The sequence below is a fragment of the Myxocyprinus asiaticus genome, chromosome 47, assembly GCF_019703515.2.
Source record: "Myxocyprinus asiaticus isolate MX2 ecotype Aquarium Trade chromosome 47, UBuf_Myxa_2, whole genome shotgun sequence".
Taxonomy (NCBI): Eukaryota; Metazoa; Chordata; class Actinopteri; order Cypriniformes; family Catostomidae; genus Myxocyprinus; species Myxocyprinus asiaticus.
Window position 1 is genome coordinate 20,161,006 of NC_059390.1, and position 22,938 is coordinate 20,183,943.

At 45.8% G+C, this 22,938-nt stretch overlaps 1 protein-coding gene across 6 annotated transcripts in view; it reads left to right on the plus strand.

Annotated features, from left to right (window-relative positions):
- Positions 1-22,938, plus strand: part of LOC127436792 (synaptotagmin-1-like) — a 316,083-nt gene that overhangs the window by 239,872 nt on the left and 53,273 nt on the right. For all 6 annotated transcript variants that reach the window (XM_051691178.1, XM_051691179.1, XM_051691177.1 and 3 more), the window contains one exon: positions 3,056-3,244. In XM_051691178.1, the coding sequence (XP_051547138.1) occupies positions 3,082-3,244 (163 nt within the window). In that variant the 5' untranslated portion in view covers positions 3,056-3,081. The remainder of the gene's footprint in view (positions 1-3,055; positions 3,245-22,938) is intronic.

Sequence of the window (22,938 nt, forward strand, 5' to 3'; positions counted from 1 at the left end):
GATTTTTTTGCCAGATTTTGCCAAATTCCTTTACCTTTGTAAATACATGTTTTTGTGGTAATACAGTGGTACTATTTAGTGCTTATTGTCAGTGATATATCAGCATGGTTGAATAGAAAATGGCTCTCTACACAGCACATACTAAATGTATTTTCTGCAGAAACAAAAAGCAATTCTTTAAAATATCTCTGAACAAGTAGTGGAGTCTGATTATCTGACACTGTTAGAGATCAAATTTACACTTCATTTGCCAGGCTAAACACCACACAGTTACTTTTCAGATTTTCTTTCAAATTATTTCTCTAGTTTGCCCTTGAACACTCACTCACACAGAAAGCAAACCAACCACACAATCAATATTACCTATAGCCCATCAATCCTGCTGTCACCATAGTGATATGACCACAGTGATGAAAACATATGCAGAACAACAGCTCCAATGGTTTCCATAGTCTTTCCAGCCAATCACCTGCAGAGAAAGGAGGAGGGTTCTCCCACCCCATACAAAGCCTAATTAAACTTGCTACAACTTCGTTCTGACTCCTCTAAACTTTGGGCTATTATACCTGCAGCATTCACTCAATCTATCATTATTCCATCTGAGTGATTGACAGTGGCAGTAATTATAGAGTAGGTACAATGGCAGCGATGCCAGCAGTGCAGGAGTGGGTGGATCTCGCTTGCCCTATGGCTTGAGGAGAAAACAGCTCACAATCTGCTAGATGTTCATCAGCACGTCTACAAGCTTCAGCAGACCTCCTGGGGTCAGGATTGTACCAGAGAGAGAGAGTGTAGGCAGGGCTCAGCCATAAGAATTTTTCCTGCTGGCCCGTTCAGGCCAGTAGTTCAGATTTTTACTTTGCATGGCAACATTTTCATTGGCCCTATGTCAAAGACGTCTTTAGTTCTGGTGTTCTAGTGTAAATTTCGCCAATAAACTACCGCAAGCCACCTAAAAATAATTTTGCAAAAATTTAGGTATACTGAAGCAATGTGATTCTACGAGGCCAGGTTGGAATTGTAAGCATAAATGCTGCATTGGCCCAATTGGGCAAGTGACATTCCCATCAACTACCTCAAACTCCTCTCACACTGACCCTGGGCATCCTTATTGTTTAGCCCTGGGTAAAGATATGATACTGACTGCACATGTAGTGCTGTGACTGAGAGAGTATAAGCAGGCAAGTGAGTAAATGAACAGAGGACTGAGTAAACGCAAGCGAGAGATTAGGAGGGACAAATGGATGGATAGGAGGATGTTTAAAGAGCTAAACATCGCAGCTTATTCATTCTGAACATACGGCAGTGAAGGACCTCACGTAAAGTCACACCTCATTCTCCACCTCCCTTGCACACTAAATTAGACACTCACACACTAGTATACTTGTCTTCTTCTTTCTCGCCATTTCCCTCAAATGCCGATCTGTTTGCTCCTTCTACTGTATCTTTATCCACCTTCTTCAACTGTCCAACATAAGAGAACAGTGTTCTTTCCATGGGAAAAAATCCTGTTAATTTTTTCAATAGGGGATTTTTTCATGATAAAGCTTTAAAGACAGACCAACTGTGAGCTCAGAGGTTGTTATTTGATGATATGGCCTATTCTTCAGTCTATGATATTTCCACTTCATTATTTAAAAAATCGTGTTTCTATCCATGATCCTGCAGAGAAAGATCCATCAATTATTGAATTGCACAAAGCGACCGCTACTCCCATGATGCACTACGAGTAAAGCAATCAAGTTGTTCTCCCTATTCCTCCCTGTCCTATAAATGAATGAGAATAGAACTTACGGAACCAAGGCAGCTGACAGGCACTGTTGCGCTCTATTACAAAGCTCTTGTTACTGATTGGTCAGTCGTGGCTATCTGTGATCAAATATTTTTGTATAATGACTACTAAACTGCATAACTGAAAACTGTGTCAGGTAACCTATTTCCTACATTAACTATGCTAATTCCATGTCTCACAAATCGCTCCTTTTCTTCTTACATACAATAATATAAACTAAAATCAATATATAATTATGCAATGTGCATAATGAATGGACTGGAAAGTTTTAATTAATTATGTGGGTGGAATGCTAATCCACTATGGGGCTCTGGCAAGAAGCGTGACAGGAGACAGAGAATCGTCTTATATAGAAGTATTTACATAAAATCTTCCAGTGTACAGCAATGAACATCCCTTACTCATCAGTGTCATCACACAGTCGTTGAGTAGTGCACAGAGGAGATATTTAGTACATATGTGGTTTACAGGTGCCACTGAGCATTACAAGGGTGCTTCAAATATATTCCAATGGTGGATTAAATTCAGTTGCAAATAAAGTACAAATGTGGTGACAAATGTGGTTTCATCTGAAATAAACAGAATAAAATATACATCAGAATATGTCTAATATCCTCAAACATAAATAATTAAAATATACACTAAACACATGCACTATGACAACAATGAAATGGTTAATGACGGCAAACATATGCACGCGAATCGCTGCACGTAACTTGCACATTACATCATTATTCACAGTATATACTTAAATAACACATTCTAAGTGTTCAATTACAACAATTAACTAAGCATACATCACTTATAACAGGGTATAACTGAATAAACTTCCATTCATTCATGCACATTTACACCTGAGGAAATAGCGGAGCAAACAATGTGAAAACAAAAACCGGAATGGCAGAAACTGCCCTCATCTAGTGCCATACAAAATAAAGGTGTCATAGTAAAAGTCCTCCCAGGGAATTTAGAACACATCTATTTATTTATTTGGCAAGTAGCCGTGCTTAATTAATGGCATATATACATTCAGTGAGTTATTATTGCAACATAAACCCCTGCAAGGTGATATAAGACCAGGTTCTGATTACCTGTTAAGGTTTATTTTGTGATAATGACCAATACTGACCAATAATGAATTCTGAAAATTCCAATGGTATTAACCTACAGACAAAGAGACTGAAAGAATTGTGAATGTGCAACTGATATTTCTTATTAATATTCCAGATAAATAATAGGCTTTTCTCCTCTTTTCTCTGTTAGCTTTTGCCTGGCTGCCACATTCAACAATGAGTCGAAGGGAGGCTCTGGTGGGGAACCCTGCACCCAGCGTGGCACCTGAGGTACCGGGCAACAGCACAGAGGTGGCAGGGCCCGGTCCCCGTGAGACCAAAGATGAGATGTTCTCCAAAGTCAAAGACAAGTTCATGAATGAACTGCACAAAATCCCACGTGAGTGAACTGCTTTTTTAATGCTCTAAACATACATTTTTGGAGAAGGTCTTCATTGTATTTCACCTTGGGTGCATTTTGCATAATTTTGACATTAAATGGATAGTTACAACATGAGGCTGAGTAAATGTTGACAGAATTTTAATTCTGTTGACAGAATTTAACTTTAAGTAAACCCTGAATGGATTGTGTGGATTGAGAACCAACACTGGTAGCGAATACCAAGCTCTGTCAGATCCATTTCTGATTATTTTTTGTTTGCATATTATAACCTCCAATGTCAGTCCTGAACAATAATGAGCTTCGAAAACAGGCAGCAACTGAATATGTTCCTTTTGATTCTAATTGTAAATAAGCAAGTAAATGAGTTTTGTTATTTACATGCCTTCGTTTGTCCCAATGCCCTCTGCCTCAGTTCTCAGTGAATGAATTCATGCATCATATCTAACAATCAATCTATTAACTATACACATTCTGTTGTTTTCATGTAAACTTGCTGGCTGAAACATCTGTAACTGTTCAAATGTACATTCCTGTTGTTCAATAATCCTCCACTTTTCAGCCCAGCATATAGCTGATGACTAGATATAGACATTTATTGGCTTTTGTGGAAGAGGATCTAGCGACAGGAAGTGGATGATATGAAAAGATTGTATCAGATTGCACTTAAGGCCACAAAACTGATGCATGGTATATTACTGCACAACGTATATTGTGGGCAGGGACACTTATGAGAGATTTACTTTCCATTTTGTAAGATGGAGAGATGGTTGTTTTAGAATATCAAGCTCTAAGAGATTGTTTAGCTTCTGAAGGTTATATTGTAAGTTTCAAAAATGAACAAGCTCTAAAGCATTGTTCAGTTACACCCATTTTCAAAATGTCTGTTCCAAAACAAAATTAGCTACATCACTGTTTACTGCTTACGTTTATTGCATTATAACTAAAATGGAGCCTTGCAAGGGACTGATTTGAAGGCTTTCCATAGGCAGTAATTCGTGAGAAGTGCAAAAGCAACTCTTACACTCAGTTCACTCCAGTAGTTCACTCCAACTCGGTTGCACTATTTAGCATCTGATGTTAGCATGTTGCTAGGCTAATGTCTCAATACCCTACAGTAAAAAGCACAACAGTACTGAACAAAATTAGATGGAACTATTTTTGAAGTTTTTAACAAAATATATTTTTTAATCAACATTGTTCTGCCATCTTGGATGAAAAATGTTCTGGGACTGGAATATATATATATACACCGATCAGCCACAACATTAAAACCACCTACCTAATATTGTGTAGGTCTCCCTTGTGCCGCCAAAACAGCGCCAACCTGCATCTCAGAATAGCATTAATAAGTAATATGTACATCAGAGTCTCTAGTTTGAGAAATAGAAGCCTCACATGTCCTCAGCTGATCGCTTCATTGAATTCTACCCGCTCAACACCAGTTTCATGTACAACAGTAAAGAGAAGACTCAGGGGTGCAGGCCATATGGTAAGAATTGCAAAGAAAAAGACACTTTTGAAACAGAAAAACAAAAAGAAAACATTAGAGTGGGCAAAGAAACACAGACATTGGACAACAGATAATTGGAAAAGAGTGTTATGGATCTTAACCCCATTGAGCTTTTGTGGGATCAGATAGACTGTAAGGTGCATGAGAAGTGCCTGACAAGACAGCCACATCTATGGCAAGTGCTACAGGAAGCGTGGGTGAAATGTCACCTGAGTATCTGGACAAACTGACAGCTAGAATGCCAAGGACCAATTTCTTTCCATAAGAGCAAAATCTGTACATTATTCCAAATATTTGGCCACCAGTGTGTATATATATATATACACACACACACACAGTAGATTGATGAATGAAAGAATGTCCGTATGGACTGCAGTATTCAACTCTATTGCATTCAGAGTTACATAAGGACACCAAGCCTGACATGACATCACTGGCTAGACCCGAGAAAGATCACAGTCCTATCCTACACCTATTGTACCTTACCAGAGGTGTCTGGTCATTTTTGCCAGATACCTCTCTAAACATTCTCACATTCTCAATTTCTCACATCAGCCTTATCTCTCTCTTTCTCACACTTGCACACACGAAACTCTCACTTTCTCGCACTCGCAAACACACTTCCACACTCTTTCATGCTCGGAGATACGCTCACCACATTAATTATCACTTTGCCTTCCAGCAGACAACGGTAAAATAAAGGGTTGCCACATTTGACTCAGACAGATATGCCCTCTTCCGAGAGCTAGCCAAAAAAAGACACTCTATTACAGTGGCTTAAATTACTGTTTTAGCCGCCTCCCTCCATCATGCGCATGTCTCTGTGCCAACCAGTGCCTGGGCTGATGAATGCTTGGGCTAGAAGGGTGCTATATTGTCTGGGGCATCAGGAATATCAGAGGACCATTAGTGATGAATGGACGAGCTCAGATGCCGAAGATTTGAGCTGGTTTGTGCCAATATATATTCCAGTGTATTGAATATGCTCAGGTGCTGCCGGTAGAAGACACATGGACCTGTCATAATCTGCCATCCACCACGGCTAAATGGGAGAAACACAGACAGATGTGGTGTAGTGTTGATAAAGATTTACTGAACTCTATCCCTTCTGCCTTTCTGTCAACCCACTATGTAGAAAAAAACATGAAGATGAATCGTGTATGATATCTATTTCCATGCCGCTGTCATAGTTCAACAGATACTCCTTGGCACTGTAGACTGAGGGTAAATAATAAAAGCAGCAACTCTCACAGTTTATTACAATTGAGTCTAAAGTTAGCATGCTGCTAAGCTAATATGTCATTACTCTAATAAGCTCAACGTTAGATTTGTTTTCATTGCAATTTTGCATAAGTGACAGTTTTAAACGCTTTTCAAAGGAGCATCTCTCACAGTTTATTCCAATTGTCTCTGCCATTAGCTTGTTGCTAAGCTAACATGTGAATACTCTAATAAGCACATTATTAGACTTGTTTTCATTGCAAATTTGCAAAAAGATTTGAAGGTGCACGAGAATCTCGCTTAACTCACAGTTTATTACAATTGAGTGTGATGTAAGCATGTTGCTAACCCTTACGAAAATCGAGGGTTCATGGTAAATTTGCAGCAAATTCGCCACTGATAATTTTCACATGCAAATGAGCTTTGCTGCAAACTTACAGCAAATTGTCCATTGTTGCCAAAGGTTTGCAGGAGGTTCACCACTATCGGCGAAGACTTCACCACTTTGCAGCTAGTTAAGATTTTTTGTAAGGGAAGGTAATGTCTCAATACTCTAATGAACACGAGAATAGAGAGCACAAATGGGATGTATAATAATTAGATGAAACAATGTTTTTTTCACTACAGAATAAAAAATAGGCTATTTGTAATCAACACTGCAATTTAATGTTGGATAATAAAACATGCATCAAAATATTTTATTGCCACACATATTTCAGCAATTACTCCCTGGGACTGAAGAACAAGGTTATACTTTTTTCATGAGAAACTCACATAAGTGACGTATTTAAAAGTGCATGAGAAACTCGACTAACTCTCACAGTTTATTCCAACTGAGTCTGGCATTAGCATGTTGCTAAGCTAATGTCTCAATACTCTAATAGTGTTAAATAGTCCATTTCTAATAATTAGATTTATTTCAATATGTTAGATTAAAAAAAATAATAATAACTTAAGGAAGGCTAATATGCCTTGAGAGATATTTTCATGCCACCATCATACTTCAACTATTACTCTGTGGTACTATAGACAAGGGTAAGTGTAAATTAATGGGCAGTTTGTTTTCATAGCAATTTACTCTCAGATGGTGACACATATTCAGAAAGGCTTATGCATAACCTGTGATTTCTAATGTTCCCTCAACCCTCACGGTCACATCATTTCCACGCTACCCGTCACAAATGGTCCTCCGTGTAGAATCACTCAGACAGGTAGCTCTCAGTACGCCACACTATTTTGTCACTGTTCCTCTTTGGGAACGTTTCCCCTCAAGCTTTGAGGCTGGTTGATGGGCACAGCTGTAGTGCTATTATCATTCACTGAAAATAATTGAAAACATTTTCACTAAATTAATCAGAATAAAACTTGCATAATTGTGAAAAACTGAAACAAAGCAAAAAAAAAAAAAAAAAAATACTTTCATGACAGTACATTTAAAACCTTTACAACACACCTTCAATAAACATGAAAAATACTACTGGATAGCCAATGTTAATTATATGAGTTAATGCATATTTAAATGATATTTAAATAATATGAGTTAATGCATTAAAATTAAATGTAAATACTCAATCTAAACATTTTAAACTATACTGGAAAACGTCATGGTTACTTGTGTAACCTCTGTTCAAAGGCAGGGAACGAGATGTTGTGATGGAGGGAACGAAACGTTGTGTCGATGTATTGACACTAGGGGTCACTCTTGGGAGCCCGAGACACCTCTGGTCTTTGATAAAAGGCCAGTGAAAATTGCCGAGTGGTATTTGCATGCCACTCCCCCAGACATATGGGTATAAAAGGAGCTGGTATTCAACCACTCATTCAGGTTTTATGCTGAGGAGCCGAGACAAGGTCCGGCCATTTCAGCGGGTAGTTCAGCGTTGTGGCAGGAAGAACACAATGTCTCCTTCCCTCCATCAGGGAATGGAGGTTACACAAGTAACCATGACGTTCCCTATCTGTCACTCACTTGACATTGTGTCGATGTAGTGACACTAGGGGTCCCTATACGAAACGCCACAACTGGCTGAACTGTGTTACGTGAACTGGCAGTGTGTGACAGGCAGATCACTGTGTGCCTCATAGCCAGCACACCAGGTTGACACGTAACCTCCCCCAACATAATTATGAGTGTCGAACAGCCCTTTGGGGACAAGTCGACTACCCAAAAGATAAAGACAGGCTAACCCAGTCGTGGCCTCTTTTCCCCTTCTTTTTTTCCACTCCCTAAAAAAGAAGGGGAATTATCCAACTGGGCCGCCAGGTCTAGTCGGGAGGTGTCCCTCCCAAGGGGAGGACACCACGGAGACCACACCTCGCCCAAAGAGGGGGGGGATATTTAAGTGGAATAATACGTCAAATGGTCTTGCCGACCATGTGGAGAGTATTCAAGGTAGATCCTACCCAATGGGGGAGGAGTTACTTCAAACATGGAGACTGGGGCAGAGGGGCTCTGCCCAAGGAAGACGCAGTTTGCCAACAGGGAAATGAATTAGCGGAAGATATACATCGCATGGGGTTTGCCTTACAGAGAATCGCCACATGCGGAGCACCTACCCCAGAATAGGGCTCTTAGTTAGCACGTGTACTGGGCCGGCAGCGAGTCTCTCCGAAAACTTGACTGCCACAGGGCTCTGAGGAAGTCAACCAGGGAACAAAGTTTGTGAACACGACTGGGAATTAATGGCGCATGTCTTCAGCTCAAAAGAGGTGGAAGGCGCTATGTGCAAGCAATACACCCGGCCGGCTATCCGCTTGTATTGCGTGCCACTACCTGGGACAAAACCGGTTCCACCCGGAGGTTGTAGAACCTTGCAAAGGTGTTGGGTGTTGCCCAGCCCACTGCTGTGCAAATGTTAGAGAGGCACCCCTGGCCAGGGCCCAGGAGGCTGCTACACCCCTGGTAGAATGGGCTCATAGCCCTACCGGGGGCGGCATGTCCTGGGCGTGATATGCCATAGCTATGGCGTCAATGAGCCAGTGGGCGATCCTCTGCTTGGAGACAGTGCTTCCTTTCCGCTGTGCACCAAAGCAGACAAAGAGCTGCTCAGAGATTCTAAAGCTCTGCGTGTGATCCAAATAGATGCATAAAGCATGCACCGAACACAGAAACGATAGGGCTGGGTCTGCCTCCTCCTGGGGCAGCGCTTGCAGGCTCACAACCTGATCCCTAAAAGGGGTCGTGGGAACCTTGGGCACATAGCCCGGTCGGGGTCTCAGGATCATGTGAGAGTAGCCCGGACCGAACTTCAGGTACATTTCGCTGACAGAGAATGCTTGCAGGTCTCCTACCCTCTTGATGGAAGTGAGCGCAGTCAGGAGGGCAGACTTCAAGGAGAGTGCCTTAAGCTCAGCTGACTGCAAAGGCTCAAAGGGGGCTCTCTGTATACCCTAAAGAACCACAGAGAGGTCCCATGAGGGAACGAGGCATGGTCTGGAGGGATTCAGCCTCCTGGCGCCTCTCAGGAACCTGATGATCAGGTCGTGCTTCCCTAAGGACTTACCATCGACTGCGTCATGGTGTGCTGCTATGGCGGCAATGTACACCTTCAAGGTGGAAGGGGACAGCCTCCCTTCCAACCTCTCCTGCAGGAAGGAAAGCACTGATCCAACTGTGCATCTCTAGGGATCTTCCCATCGGGAAGAACACCACTTAGCGAACAAATGCCACTTAAAGGCATACAGGCACCTCGTAGAGGGGGCCCTAGCCTGAGTGATCATGTCTACCACTGTGGGTGGTAGACCGCTTAGGTCTTCCGTGTCCCATCCAGGGGCCAGACATGGAGATTCCAGAGGTCTGGTCGTGTGTGCCAAATGGTGCCCCATCCCTGAGAAAGAAGGTCCTTCCTCAGGGGAATTCGCCGGGGGGGGGCTGTCACGAGGAGCGTGAGGTCCGAGAACCACGTCTGGGTGGGCCAGTAGGGTGCCACCAGGACGACCAGCTCCTCGTCCTCCCTGACCTTGCACAGTGTCTTTCCAAGTAGGCTCACTGGGGGAAATGCATATTTGCGCAGGCCAGGGGGCCAGCTGTGTGCCAGCACGTCTATGCCGAGGGAGGCCTCGGTCAGGGCATACCAGAGCGGGCAGTGGGAGGACTTTTGGGAGGCGAACAGGTCCACCTGTGCCTGTCCGAATCGACTCCAAATCAGCTGGACCACCTGAGGGTGGAGTCTCCACTCTCCCCTGAGGGTAACCTGCCGTGACAGCGCGCCCACTGTAGTGTTGAGGTTGCCCGGGATGTGAGTGGCTTGCAGTGACTTGAAGTGCTGCTGACTCCAGAGGAGGAGACGGCGGGCGAGTTGTGACATACAACGAGAGTGCAGACCTCCTTGGCGGTTGACATGTGCTACCGTTGCCGTGTTGTCTGTTCAAACTAACATGTGCTTGCCCTGGATCAACAGCCAAAACCTCTGCAGGGTGAGCAGAATTGCCAACATCTCGAGGCAGTTGATGTGCCAATGCAGTCGCGGGCCTGTCCACAGGCCGGCGGCTGCGTGCCCGTTGCAAACAGTGCCCCAGCCCATTTTGGAGACATCTGTCATGACCACGACGTGCCTGGAGACCAGTTCTAGGGGAACACCTGCCCGTAGAAACGAGAGGTCTGTCCACGGCAATGTGTCCCATGGTGCTATGCCCATCTCGGGACTTGAGTCTGAAGCCAGTGCTGAAGCGGTCTCATATGCATCAACCCGAGCGGGGTGGCTACCGCTGAGGATGCCATATGCCCCAGGAGCCTCTGAAAAAGTTTCAGTGGGACTGCTGTTTTCTATTTGAACGCCTTCAAACAGGCCAGCACCGACTGGGCACGCTTGTTCGTGAGGCGCGCTGTCAAAGAGACTGAGTCTAACTCCAAACCAAGGAAAGAGATGCTCTGAACTGGGAGGAGCTTGCTCTTTTCCCAGTTGACCCAAAGCCCTAGTCGGCTGAGATGTGAGAGCACCAAGTCCCTGTGTGCCTGACTGGGGCAGATGAGCGTGCTGGGGAATGGGAGGTCCGCAGGGGGATACCCAGCGGAGGCGATCCCATTGGGGTCCCCAAATCGCCCCCAGTACTAGCCGCACTGGCCTCAAACTCGTAGGTAGTTCTTACGAAAGCAAGCCACGACCACAACGTTGCTATGGTCATGTTCTCGCAGTTAGAACATGAACCATCCACGAACGCAGCCTCTGTGTGGATCGCGTCCAGACACGAAAGAAACACAATCGGAAAGGCATCTTTAAAAAGACGCATCTTTAAAAAGACGTTCCGTGTGTGCCACTCTTTTAGAGAAATATACTCTTTTAGAGAAATAAACTCTTTCAGAAAATATACTCTCTTTTTTCTGCCGAAGCGCCCAGGGGCGTTCTCTGCAGTGCACCAGTGCAGAGGAGGGAGAAGCCGCTGAAATAAGCCGTCAGATCCAGCAGAGGTGAATGAACAGTATTAATTCAGCTCAGTGAGCATGACCGTTCGGCTCCGAAGAGAAAATCTGAATCAGTGGTTGCATACCAGCTCCTTTTATACTCGTATTTCCGGGGGAGTGGCATGCAAATACCACTCGCCAATTTTCATTGGCCTTTTATCAAAGACCAGAGGTGTCTCGGGCTCCCCTGAGTGACCCCTAGTGTCACTACATCGACACAACGTCGAGTGAGTGACAGATAGGGAACTACAAAACCCTGAAAAACTAAACTAAGAGTCATAGAGTAAAACTAACAAAGACTTAACTAAATTGGAAGTACAAATTTTAAATAAAACAGAAATAAAAACTAAATTACATATTGTAAATAAAACAGAAATAAAAACTAAATTTCTAAATACAATAACCCTACCCAGCTGTTTGAACATGGCTATTTTGGCATGGAAAGGCCCTTGCACTGTGTAGTTACACAGCTCGGTTGACTCTGAGCAGCAAATAAAAGTGACTACAGCACAACAGCTCTGGTGATTCTTCCAGCGCTCCACTGCTCAAGCTCAAGGCATCTGTTTTCCATGAAAATTAACCTCTATGCAAGAAACATTTTGAGACATTATTCAGTTCTGCCACAATTACTATAAGTAATGAACACACTTGGTTCAGCCTCTGAAAGGCACTCTTGCACATGTGTACTGTGATCCCTAACATAATGGCCCTTGATCTGAGCAAATTTAATGTTTTATAAAACACCACATTCATGTTAATTTAATGCTCGTTAAAATGAAAACTTCACAGACAACTACAAATTAATGGTGTCAAATTTTATGATTTGCCATTATTGCAAGAAATCTACATGTATTTGCATTTTAATTTGATCGCATTCATGAAAATCCACACTGCTTTGTCTTTCTTGTGATGCCTCACATTGCTGTCTAAGGATTGCGTCTTGCTGTCTAAGGACTGTTTAGGCAGCTGCATTTTAATGGGCGGTCAGACCAAATGCGTTCTTGCGCTAAAAAACAATTAGATGCATTGCAACGAAGAGAACGTAACAAATGTGTCTCGAGATGCATTTTTAAGAGTTGAGGTTCTTTTTAAATTGACATGGGGTCTAAAAAATTACAGCTCGAGATGGTCAAAAAAGGAATATGCGGCACAACAGTCAAAAACGTCCATTTAGTGTATGTTTACACAGCCAAAGTGACAAAGCACAGAATAGGTCAAGGTGTACATTTTATCAGTATGTGTGCTCACTGGCAACCCGTTACCTTAATGTTATGTGCTCTAGTAGTTGAGCTACAGAAACACCAAGAGAAGTTGCTGGGTCTCCAAGCATGTTTGTGAAGTATGTTGAGTATCAGAGTTGTTCAGTGGGTTTGTTTTGTTGTCAATGTGTAAAAAGCCTCAGTTGTGGTCGGCAACAGGAGGCGAACTGGAGAAGAGTGCCAACCACAGCCAACAGTCGGACAGATGGAGCAGCTAGCCCTTCCATTCTGATGACCTTTGACCTAATCCCATCTCCCTCTTTTGCCCTCTCCTTTCTGCCCCAAAGACCATCCCAGAGGACATCTGAAGGTCAGCGGGCCCGTCAACTCTGCTCCCTTGAAATTCAATTATGTAAACAAACAAAAATAAAATCCCAGTCCTCTCCTGCCTGCTTCCCATTATAAAGTCTTCTAGCTCCAGCATTGGAAGAGAAATAATATAATTAAAACAGGTTAAAACTGCATTACATTAGTAAACAAATATTATGAGAAAAGATGAGTAAAGGCACATTTTTCTCACTATACACATTATCCTGACAAATGTCATCCAATTAGCAGTCAGAAGATGAGAAAGAAGAACAAATGGGACTGAAATGAGGGTTTATTGTGTTGTTCCTCAAAGCTGTCTTTTGATATTTTGAGCCCCATAATCATTATTATCTGCTTTTAGTTAAAGTCTCATCAGTGGTGTCACTCGCCATTCGAATGCTACGTACATCACAGACCGAACAGCAGCAACAGCTGTAGTAACAAAAGATATGATCTGATCTGAATGCTGTTGAGGATATGAGACGGTGGATATTATTCTACTCACAATATCACACAAACTGTTATCACAGTCTGCTTTCTTTTTCTATCCAAATTTTCTCTTATATCAGTTTGTTGATTTGTTTGGGAGGGACATCCAGTGTTGGAAAGTAACTAACTAAAAGGATTGATATGCTACTATTTTTTCCAGAATGTTGTCACAATGAAATTGAAGGTTGACTTTTCTTTAGCTAAAATCGCTCTGTGCTTACTGAAATGTGAACACTGCCCCAGTGACCACACATGGTTCTCCCCTTTTCTCCCCAATTTGGAATGCCCAATTCCAAATGTGCTCTAAGTCCTCGTGATGGCGTAATGTCGCCTCAATCCAGCTGGCAGAGGACGAATCTCAGTTGCCTCCGCGTCTGAGACCATCAATCCACGCATCTTATCATGTGGCATGTTGAGCGCATTACCGCGGAGACGTAGCGCATGTGGAGGCTCACGCTATTCTCTGCAGCATCCACACACAACTCACCACGCGCCCCACCGAGAGCGAGAACCACATTATAGCGACCACGAGGAGGTTAACCCAATGTGACTCTACCCACCCTAGCAACCGGGCCAGTTGGTTGCTTAGGAAGCCTGATTGGAGTCACTCAGCATGCCCTGGATTCGAACTTATGACTCAAGGTGTGGTAGTCAGCGTCTTTACTTGCTGAGCTTCCCAGGCCCCCAAGTTGTATGTGTTGTTGGGCATATGGGAACATGTGATTCCCTGTGAAATGTCTATGGAGGGGCACCAAAAGTGAGTTATGAAGCGAGTTGTTTTCAGCTGTACATGCTGTAATACAGTGAAGGGGAATGCATTTTTATTAACTGAACCCCCCATCCCAAACCTAAACCTAACCATCATTAGAGTAAACTTTTAATTTTAGAGGGAAAAATTCAACCTCAGAATCGTGCTTGTTACTGATTATGCAAACGCAATTACTTCCTGGTTTACTTCCTACTTTCTGGGATCCGAACCCAGGTCTCCAATGCTGCTGACACAACAGGTTTCTGTTTGCTCTACAAGGAAAGGTATACACACTGGAGCTTATACAAAAATGTCTAATAGGAGATGCTGCTTGCCAGTGAGTCTGCATAATGTAGCCGATCCTATAGCGTCCTGGAACTCTAGGAAACAACATGCCAACTTCCTGTGTGATCATGTTGAATTTTTCAGTAGCGTGACAGCAGTTCAGCTAGTTTCAAAATAGTGTAGCCGTTAACACTATTTTTTGGGGTCCAAAATAATTCACAAAGCAATTACCTGAACATTTTTCACTTTAGAATAGAGGGTCCTGTTGTCTGCAGGGGTTAAATTGGGAAGGAATGTTCTGGAATGGCATTCCGGCACCTTAGATTCATAAAATAAATAAAAATGCTTGTTTGTTAGTCCTTTACGTTTCTTCTTTTCTCTGATGTGTTTTTTGTTCGATCCATTTGACACATTCCTTCTCTAATTAGCGAGTGTAATGTGTACTTATTCAAAAATATTTCAAGTTCATTGTGTTTCACTCTATTCAGTTGAATGTTTTATAGCAAATTTACAGTGGGATTCACTAGTGAAATGTTTCTTCATGCCAGAGTGAAGAATTTTAAACACTTTTATAATTTAATGCAAATGTTTTCTTTAAAAATAATATTATCAGAACAACAATTTGAATATAGTTGTGTAAAATAAGTTGTGTAGAAGATGTTTGATTCTTCTGTTAAGAACAATGTGCATTTACTTTTAAATTGCATCATCACCAGATTTTAGTGTAGGAAATTATATAATGGTATTAGTTTATCTTGAATTATTAGAATATTGGTCACCTTCGACCACTATTATAAGAAGGACAAATGACAAATGATCAGATTAGAAATCTAAATAAAATTCTCCACCATTAAAAATTTTATATAACAGGCTCATTGTATCCGCTCACAATTTATATGCAAGGAATTAGCTTAATAAGGAAATTCTGATTAATTCACTTATTGAAAGAACTAAGGTGTATGTCTGATCACTCGGCCACGCTGAGTTGATATGACGCATCTGTTAACTCTTGGAGTAATACGTCATGGTTACCGGTGTAACCTCCGTTCCCTGATGGAGGGAACGAGACGTTGTGTCGATGTAGTGACACTAGGGGTCACTCTTGGGAGCCCGAGACACCTCTGGTCTTTGATAAAAGGCCAATGAAAATTGGCGAGTGGTATTTGCATATAAAAGGAGCTGGTATGCAACCACTCATTCAGGTTTTATGCTGAGGAGCCGATATAAGGTCCGGCCATTTCAGCGGGTAGTTCAGCGTTGTGGCAGGAGGGACACAACGTCTCGTTCCCTCCATCAGGGAATGGAGGTTACACCAGTAACCATGATGTTCCCTTTCTGTCACTCACTCGATGTTGTGTCGATGTAGTGACACTAGGGGTCCCTATACGAAACGCCACAACTGGCTGAACTGTGTTACGTAAACTGGCGGTGTGTGGTGGGCAGACTGCTGTGTGCCTCATAGCCAGCGCACCAGGTCGACACGTAACCTCCCCCAACACAGCCCTTTTTGGGGACAAGTCGACTACCCAAAGATAGAGATAGGCTTAACCCAGTCGTGGCCTCTTTTCCCCTTCTCTTTTTCCACTCCCTAAAAAAGAAGGGGGATTATCCCTCCCAAGGGGAAGACACCGCGGAGACCACACCTCGCCCAAAGAGGGGGGGGATATTTAAGTGGAAGAATACATCACATGGTCTTTCCAAACATGTGGAGAGCCTTCAAGGTAGATCCTGCCCAATGGGGGAGGAGTTATTACAAACATGGAGACTGGGGCAGAGGGGCTCTGCCCAAGGAAGATGCAGTTTGCCAGCAGGGAGACGAACTATTAGAAGATATATATCGCATGGGGTTTGCCTTACAGGGAACCGCCACATGCGGAGCACCTACCCCAGAACAGGGCTCTTAGTTAGCGCGTGTACTGTGCCGGCAGCGAGTCTCTCTGAAAACTCAACTGTCACAGGGCTCGGAGGAAGTCAACCAGGGAAAAAAGTTTGTGAACACTACTGGGAATTAACGGCGCATGTCTTCAGCTCCAAGGGAGGTGGAAAGCGCTATGTGCAAGTGATACACCCGGCCGGCTATCCCGGGCTTATCCGCTTGTGTTGCGTGCCACTACCTGGGATGAAACCGGTTCCACCCGGAGGTTGTAGAACCTTGCAAAGGTGTTGGGTGTTGCCCAGCCCGCTGCTCTGCAAATGTCTGTTAGAGAGGCACCTCTGGCCAGGGCCCAGGAAGCCGCTACACCTCGGGTAGAATGGGCTTGTAGCCCTACCGGGGGCGGCATGTTCTGGGCGAGATATGCCATAGTTATGGCATCAACGAGCCAGTGGGCGATCCTCTGCTTGGAGACAGCGCTTCCTTTCTGCTGTGCACCAAAGCAGACAAAGAGCTGCTCAGAGATTCTAAAGCTCTGTGTGTGATCCAAATAGATGCATAAAGCGCACACTGGACAAAGAAATGACAGGGCTGGGTCTGCCTCCTCCTGGGGCAGCACTTGCAGGTTCACCACCTGGTCCCTAAAAGGAGAGGTGGGAACCTTGGGCACATAGCCCGGTCAGGGCCTCAGGATCATGTGAGAGTAACCCGGACCAAACTCCAGGCACGTTTCGCTGACAGAGAACACTTACAGGTCACCTACCCTCTTGATGGAAGAGAGTGCAGTCAGGAGGGCAGTCTTCAAGGAGAGTGCCTTAAGCTCGGCTGACTGCAAAGGCTCAAAGGGGGCTCTCTGTAGACCCTAAAGAACTACGGAGAGATCCCATGAGGGAACGAGGCACGGTCTGGAGGGATTCAGCCTCCTGGCGCCTCTTAGGAACCTGATGATCAGGTCGTGCTTCCCTAAGGACTTACCATCGACTGTGTTGTGGTGTGCTGCTATGGCGGCAATGTACACCTTCAAGGTGGAAGGGGACAGCCTCCCTTCCAACCTCTCCTGCAGGAAGGAAAGCACTGATCCAACTGCGCATCTCTAGGGGTCTTCGCATCGGAAAGAGCACCACTTAGCGAATAGACGCCACTTAAATGCATACAGGCGCCTCGTAGAGGGGGCCCTAGCCTGAGTGATCGTGTCTACCACCATGGGTGGTAGACCGCTTAGGTCTTCTGCGTCCCATCCAGGGACCAGACATGGAGATTCCAGAGGTCTGGGCACGGGTGCCAGAGGGTGTCCCGTCCCTGAGAAAGAAGGTCCTTCCTCAGGGGAATTCACCAGGGGGGAGCTGTCACGAGGAGCGTGAGGTCCGAGAACCATGTCTGGGTGGGCCAGTAGGGTGCTACCAGGACGACCAGCTCCTCGTCCTCCCTGACCTTGCACAGGGTCTGTGCATGCAGGCTCACTGGGGGAAACGCATATTTGCGTAGGCCAGGGGGCCAGCTGTGTGCCAGCACGTCTATGCCGAGGGGAGCCTCAGTGAGGGCGTACCAGAGCGGGCAGTGGGACAATTCTTGGGAGGCAAACAGGTCCACCTGTGCCCGTCCAAATCAACTCCAAATCAGCTGGACCACCTGAGGATGGAGTCTCCACTCTCCCCTGAGGGAAACCTGCCATGACAGCACGTCCACTGTAGTGTTGAGGTTGCCCGGGATGTGAGTGGCTCGCAGTGACTCGAAGTGCTGCTGACTCCGGAGGAGGAGATGGCAGGCGAGTTGTGACATACAACGAGAGTGCAGACCGCCTTGGCGGTTGACATATGCTACCGTTGCCGTGCTGCCCATTTTGGAGACATCTGTCATGACCACGACGTGCCTGGAGACCAGTTCTAGGGGAACACCTGCCCGTAGAAACGAGAGGTCTGTCCACGGCAATGTGTCCCATGGTGCTATGCCCATCTCTGGACTTGAGTCTGAAGCCAGTGCTGAAGCGGTCTCATATGCATCGACCAGAGCGGGGTGGCCACCGCCGAGGACGCCATAAGCTCCAGGAGCCTCTGAAAAAGTTTCAGTGGGACCGCTGTTCCCTGTTTGAACGCCTTCAAACAGACCAGCACCGACTGGGTGCGCTCGTTCGTAAGGCGTGCCGTCAAGGAGACTGAGTCCAACTCCAAACTGAGAAAAGAGATGCTCTAAACCGGGAGGAGCTTGCTCTTTTCCCAGTTGACCCGAAGCCCTAGTCGGCTGATGTGTGAGAGCACCAGGTCCCTGTCTGCGCACAACACGTCTCGAGAGTGAGCTAGGATTAGCCAGTCGCCGAGATAGTTGAGAATGTGAATGCCCACCTCCCTTAACAGGGCAAGGTCAGCCTCTGCGATCTTCGTAAAGACGCGAGGAAACAGGGACAGGCCAAAAAGGAGGACTTTGTACTAATACGCCTGACCCTCGAATGCGAACTGCAGGAAGGTTCTGTGTCGAGGAAGGATCGAGACATGGAATTACGCATCCTTCAGGTCTACCGCCGCGAACCAATCTTGATGCCAGACGCTTGCCAGAATGCGTCTTTGTGTCAGCATCTTGAACGGGAGTCTGTGTAAAGCCCGGTTCAGTACTCGCAGGTCCAAGATTGGCCGCAACCCACTGCCTTTCTTCAGTACGATGAAGTAGGGGCTGTAAAACCCCTTCATCTCGGCCGGAGGGACAGGCTCTATCACACCTTTCTATAGAAGGGTAGAAATCTCCACACGCAAGGTAGCGGTGTTCTCGCCCTTCACCGAAACTGAATCGTGTAGCCGAGTCAGATGGTCCGGGTCAGCCATCGCGACAGGTTGGACAGCGCGAGCCACGCATCCAAATTCCACAAGGGGGACCAAGGGAACAATGTCATCGGACGTACCGGCAGGTGGGGCCTCGTGGCGGGGCGGAGCGCGAGGTGCCACACCACGTCGTGGCCGTGCTGAGTCTAGGGACATCAAAGCACTTACCTGGATCCTTGTGACCACCCCCAGAACAGCCTGGGATGGGGGAGGAAGAGGCCTGTCCTCGTAACCTGAGGCTGCCACATCGGGGGCGGCTGTGTGCCACAGCTGGGCGCTCAGGGGCGGAAAGGGCACCGCTGGGGCACCAATCCTGCAAGAAAAAGCCCGGGGATGGTAGTCGTAATGACGACCGTACGCACCGGGTATGTGATCCAGGGAGGAAGGAATCCGCTCTTTTGATGAACTGTTGGGTACCGCAGCCACTTGGGCGTGTGGCGAAATCAAACAAAAAGGCAATAAAAGATTTTCCACACGTCCCTCCACCGGGGGATGGAGTGGTCTTCCAACCAGCTCCACGTGAGTGGGTTCCCTCGTCCCTGGGTTGCCCGTCTTAGGGGCGTTTCGAGGACCTCCGTGGGTTCTTCAGTGCCGGCTGTGAAACGGGTGGCGTCGGCTTCCTGCGGTGGGCTCAACGCCGGGGCAGGCCGAAGGGGCGGGCTGTGGCAGAGCCTGTGCAGTCACCGCTGGGGGATGCCCTTGGCGATGAGCAGACGGGGCGCGGGATCTTGAGCCGCGCCGGGGCAGTATGTGCCGAATTGCCTCTGTCTGCTGCTTCACCGTCGAGAACTGCTGGGCAAAGTCCTCGACGGTGTCGCCGAATAGGCCCGCCTGGGAAATGGGGCAGCAAGGAACAGTGTCTTGTCGGTCTCGCCCATCTCGACCAGGTTGAGCCAAAGGTGGCACTCCTGGAACACTAGCGTGGCCATCGTCCACCCGAGAATCCGCGTCGTGACCTTCATCGCCCGGAGGGCGAAGTCGGTCGCCGAGCGCAGTTCCTGCATCAAATCTGGGGCGGAACTACCCTCGTGCAGTTCTTTCAGCACCTTGGCTTGGTGGACCTGCAGGAGAGCCATGGCGTGCAGGGCAGAGGTGGCTTGTCCAGCAGCACTGTAGGCTTTGGCCATCAAGGACGATGTGAGCCTACAGGGCTTGGATGGGAGCTTAGGGCGTCCACGCCAGGTGGCAGCACTCTGCGGGCATAGGTGCACCGCGAGCACCTTATCCACCGGAGGAATCGCCATATAGCCCCTGGCCGCCCCGCCATCGAGGGTAGTGAGAACGGGGGAACTGCGGAGTCGGGGCCGGGCAGTGAAAGGTGCCTCCCACGACTTCGTCAGCTCCTCATGCACTTCCAGGAAGAATGGCACTGTAGCAGGGCGAGGCTGCTTTGAGCGGCGCCGCGAGCCCAGAAACCAATCCCGGCCGCCCGGGAAAGCATGTCCGTCATTTCGTCATCGGCCTGTGACTGGGCGATCGTCCCTGAAGGGGGAAGCCCAGCTGAGGCTTCTGCGTCCGACTGGACAAGCCCACTCTCCAATGCTGTGCTCGAGAGCTCATCATCTTCGCGAGCTCTGAACAAGAAGCCAGACTCGTCGTGAGACGAGCCGGCGAACTCATCCGGAAGCCCGATTGGGGCAGTGAGCGTGCTGGGGAATGGGAGGTCCGCGGGGGGATACCCGGCGGAGACGATCCCATTGGGGTCCCCAAATCGCCCCCAGTGCTAGCCGCGCTGGCCTCATACCCGTAGGTAGAAGGACCGAGGCTGGGAGCCGCTGGGGTGGCTTGCTTTCTCACAGTGAGAACATGAACCATTCACAAACGCTGCTCCCATGTGGGTCGCGCCCAGACATGAAAGACAGCGATCATGACCATCCAAAGTTGAGAGATAATGACCGCAACCAGTAATAACACACAATCGGAAAGGCATCTTTGAAAAGACGTGTCTTTAAAAAGACGTTCCATGTGTGCGCTCTTTTAGAGAAATATATACTCTTTTAGAGGGGAAAAATGCTCTTTCAGAAAATATACTCTCTAGTTTTTCTGCCGAAGCGCCCAGTGGTGTTCTCTACAGTGCACCAGTGCAGAGGAGGGAGAAGCCGCTGAAATGTGCTGTCAGATCCAGCAGAGGTGAATGAACAGTGATATTCAGCTCAATGAGCATGACCATTCGGCTCCGAAGAGAAAATCTGAATGAGTGGTTGCATACCAGCTCCATTTATACCCGTATGTCCGGGGGAGTGGCATGCAAATACCACTCGCCAATTTTCATTGGCCTTTTATCAAAGACCAGAGGTGTCTTGGGCTCCCAAGAGTGACCCCTAGTGTCACTACATCGACACAACGTTGAATGAGTGACAGATAGGGAACTATTCTCATGGCTTCTTGAAAATAATATCACAAAAAATTTTAGATGTGGTTCGATCTTTGGAGCGCAGATCTTTTAAAAATCAAGTAACGAGATTATTTATCAAAATATACAACAGTCAAATTATCCTTGAATGCAAACAAGACTTTATTGCTAATCTAAATATCAAACTAGCTAACACATAGACAAACATGAAAAACAGGTGGTGAGTGAACTGTAACAGAAAGTGAATGTTAAATCTATAACAGAGAGAATTGAACTTTATGGAGTCTATAGACAATGCCTTGATTTCCACCGATACTTCATTTAGGATACCTCGATTTGCAATCAGGTTACTCAAATTCTATTAAAGAGACACCAGCACTTTCAGCGAAAATGTGGAGATGTACTTGTGTTTCTTTGCGTTGCTTTGGTTCTCTGGCTCTTTGTAGAAAGTTCTGGTTGTTCTGTCGATGTTTTGGACCTCTGTTAAGATCATGGATTGGAATGATGATGCAGGCCTTTGAAGTGAGGCCTCCCACAAGGGAGACTCGCAACTCCCCGTCACGTGTGTGAGTCGTAGGGCAGAGAAAAGAAGAGCTCCTTGGAACTTTGCGTTCCGCGCTTTTCTGAGCTCTACATTCAGCTATGCCAGCCGAAGAATGGCTAAGAGCCCAGAGGGAAGAGGGCAAGAGCATGAAGAAAGAGAGCTGAAGAAGAAGAGAGTGTTCGTCCTAGGCAAGGGGGCTTTGTACTGTTGAGGTTGGCCGCACCCCAAAGGTTTCTTGAGCCAATCAGAAGTGTCTTTTCAGATACCATGTAATCATCTCCCTGTCCCTCCTTCTGAAGGTGATTAATGAGTTTTTGTCTGCGAAGATTCCCGTTTTCTGCTCAAAATGGGGCAAGGTTTAATCATGACATTTTATATCTCGGATACAACTGAATATATAAAAAATGAATTAACAAACATTCCTGAAATGTAGAAAGAATGTCAACGATAGCAAACATCATGTGCTTTATCATGAATGGTTACCATTTTAGTAATATGACATGAATAAGACAAGATTAAAAATTATAATCATCAGTTTGACAGTTATAAGTGATTACAAATCACAACACATACATATTTTAAAGGTTACATCAGGCTACAATCATTTGTGTAAGATAAAATTTTACTATCAAAAACAGACTGTGCGTTGTGCAGTGTAGAACAATACAATGAAGTCTTTTGATAGTGTTATAGCTCATAATATATGTATATGTATTGTTAAACCCCAAGAAAAGTTAGTTTTGTGATTGCATTAAAGTTCCTGAATTAAGATGAGATGTCCTGCTAAAAAGAGTTCAAAGGGATCCTTCCAAAGACTATAAGACAGTTTTCAAGCTCTCTCGTCTCGTAAAGAGTTTTAGCATGTGACACAGGAAATGTCTCATGGTGG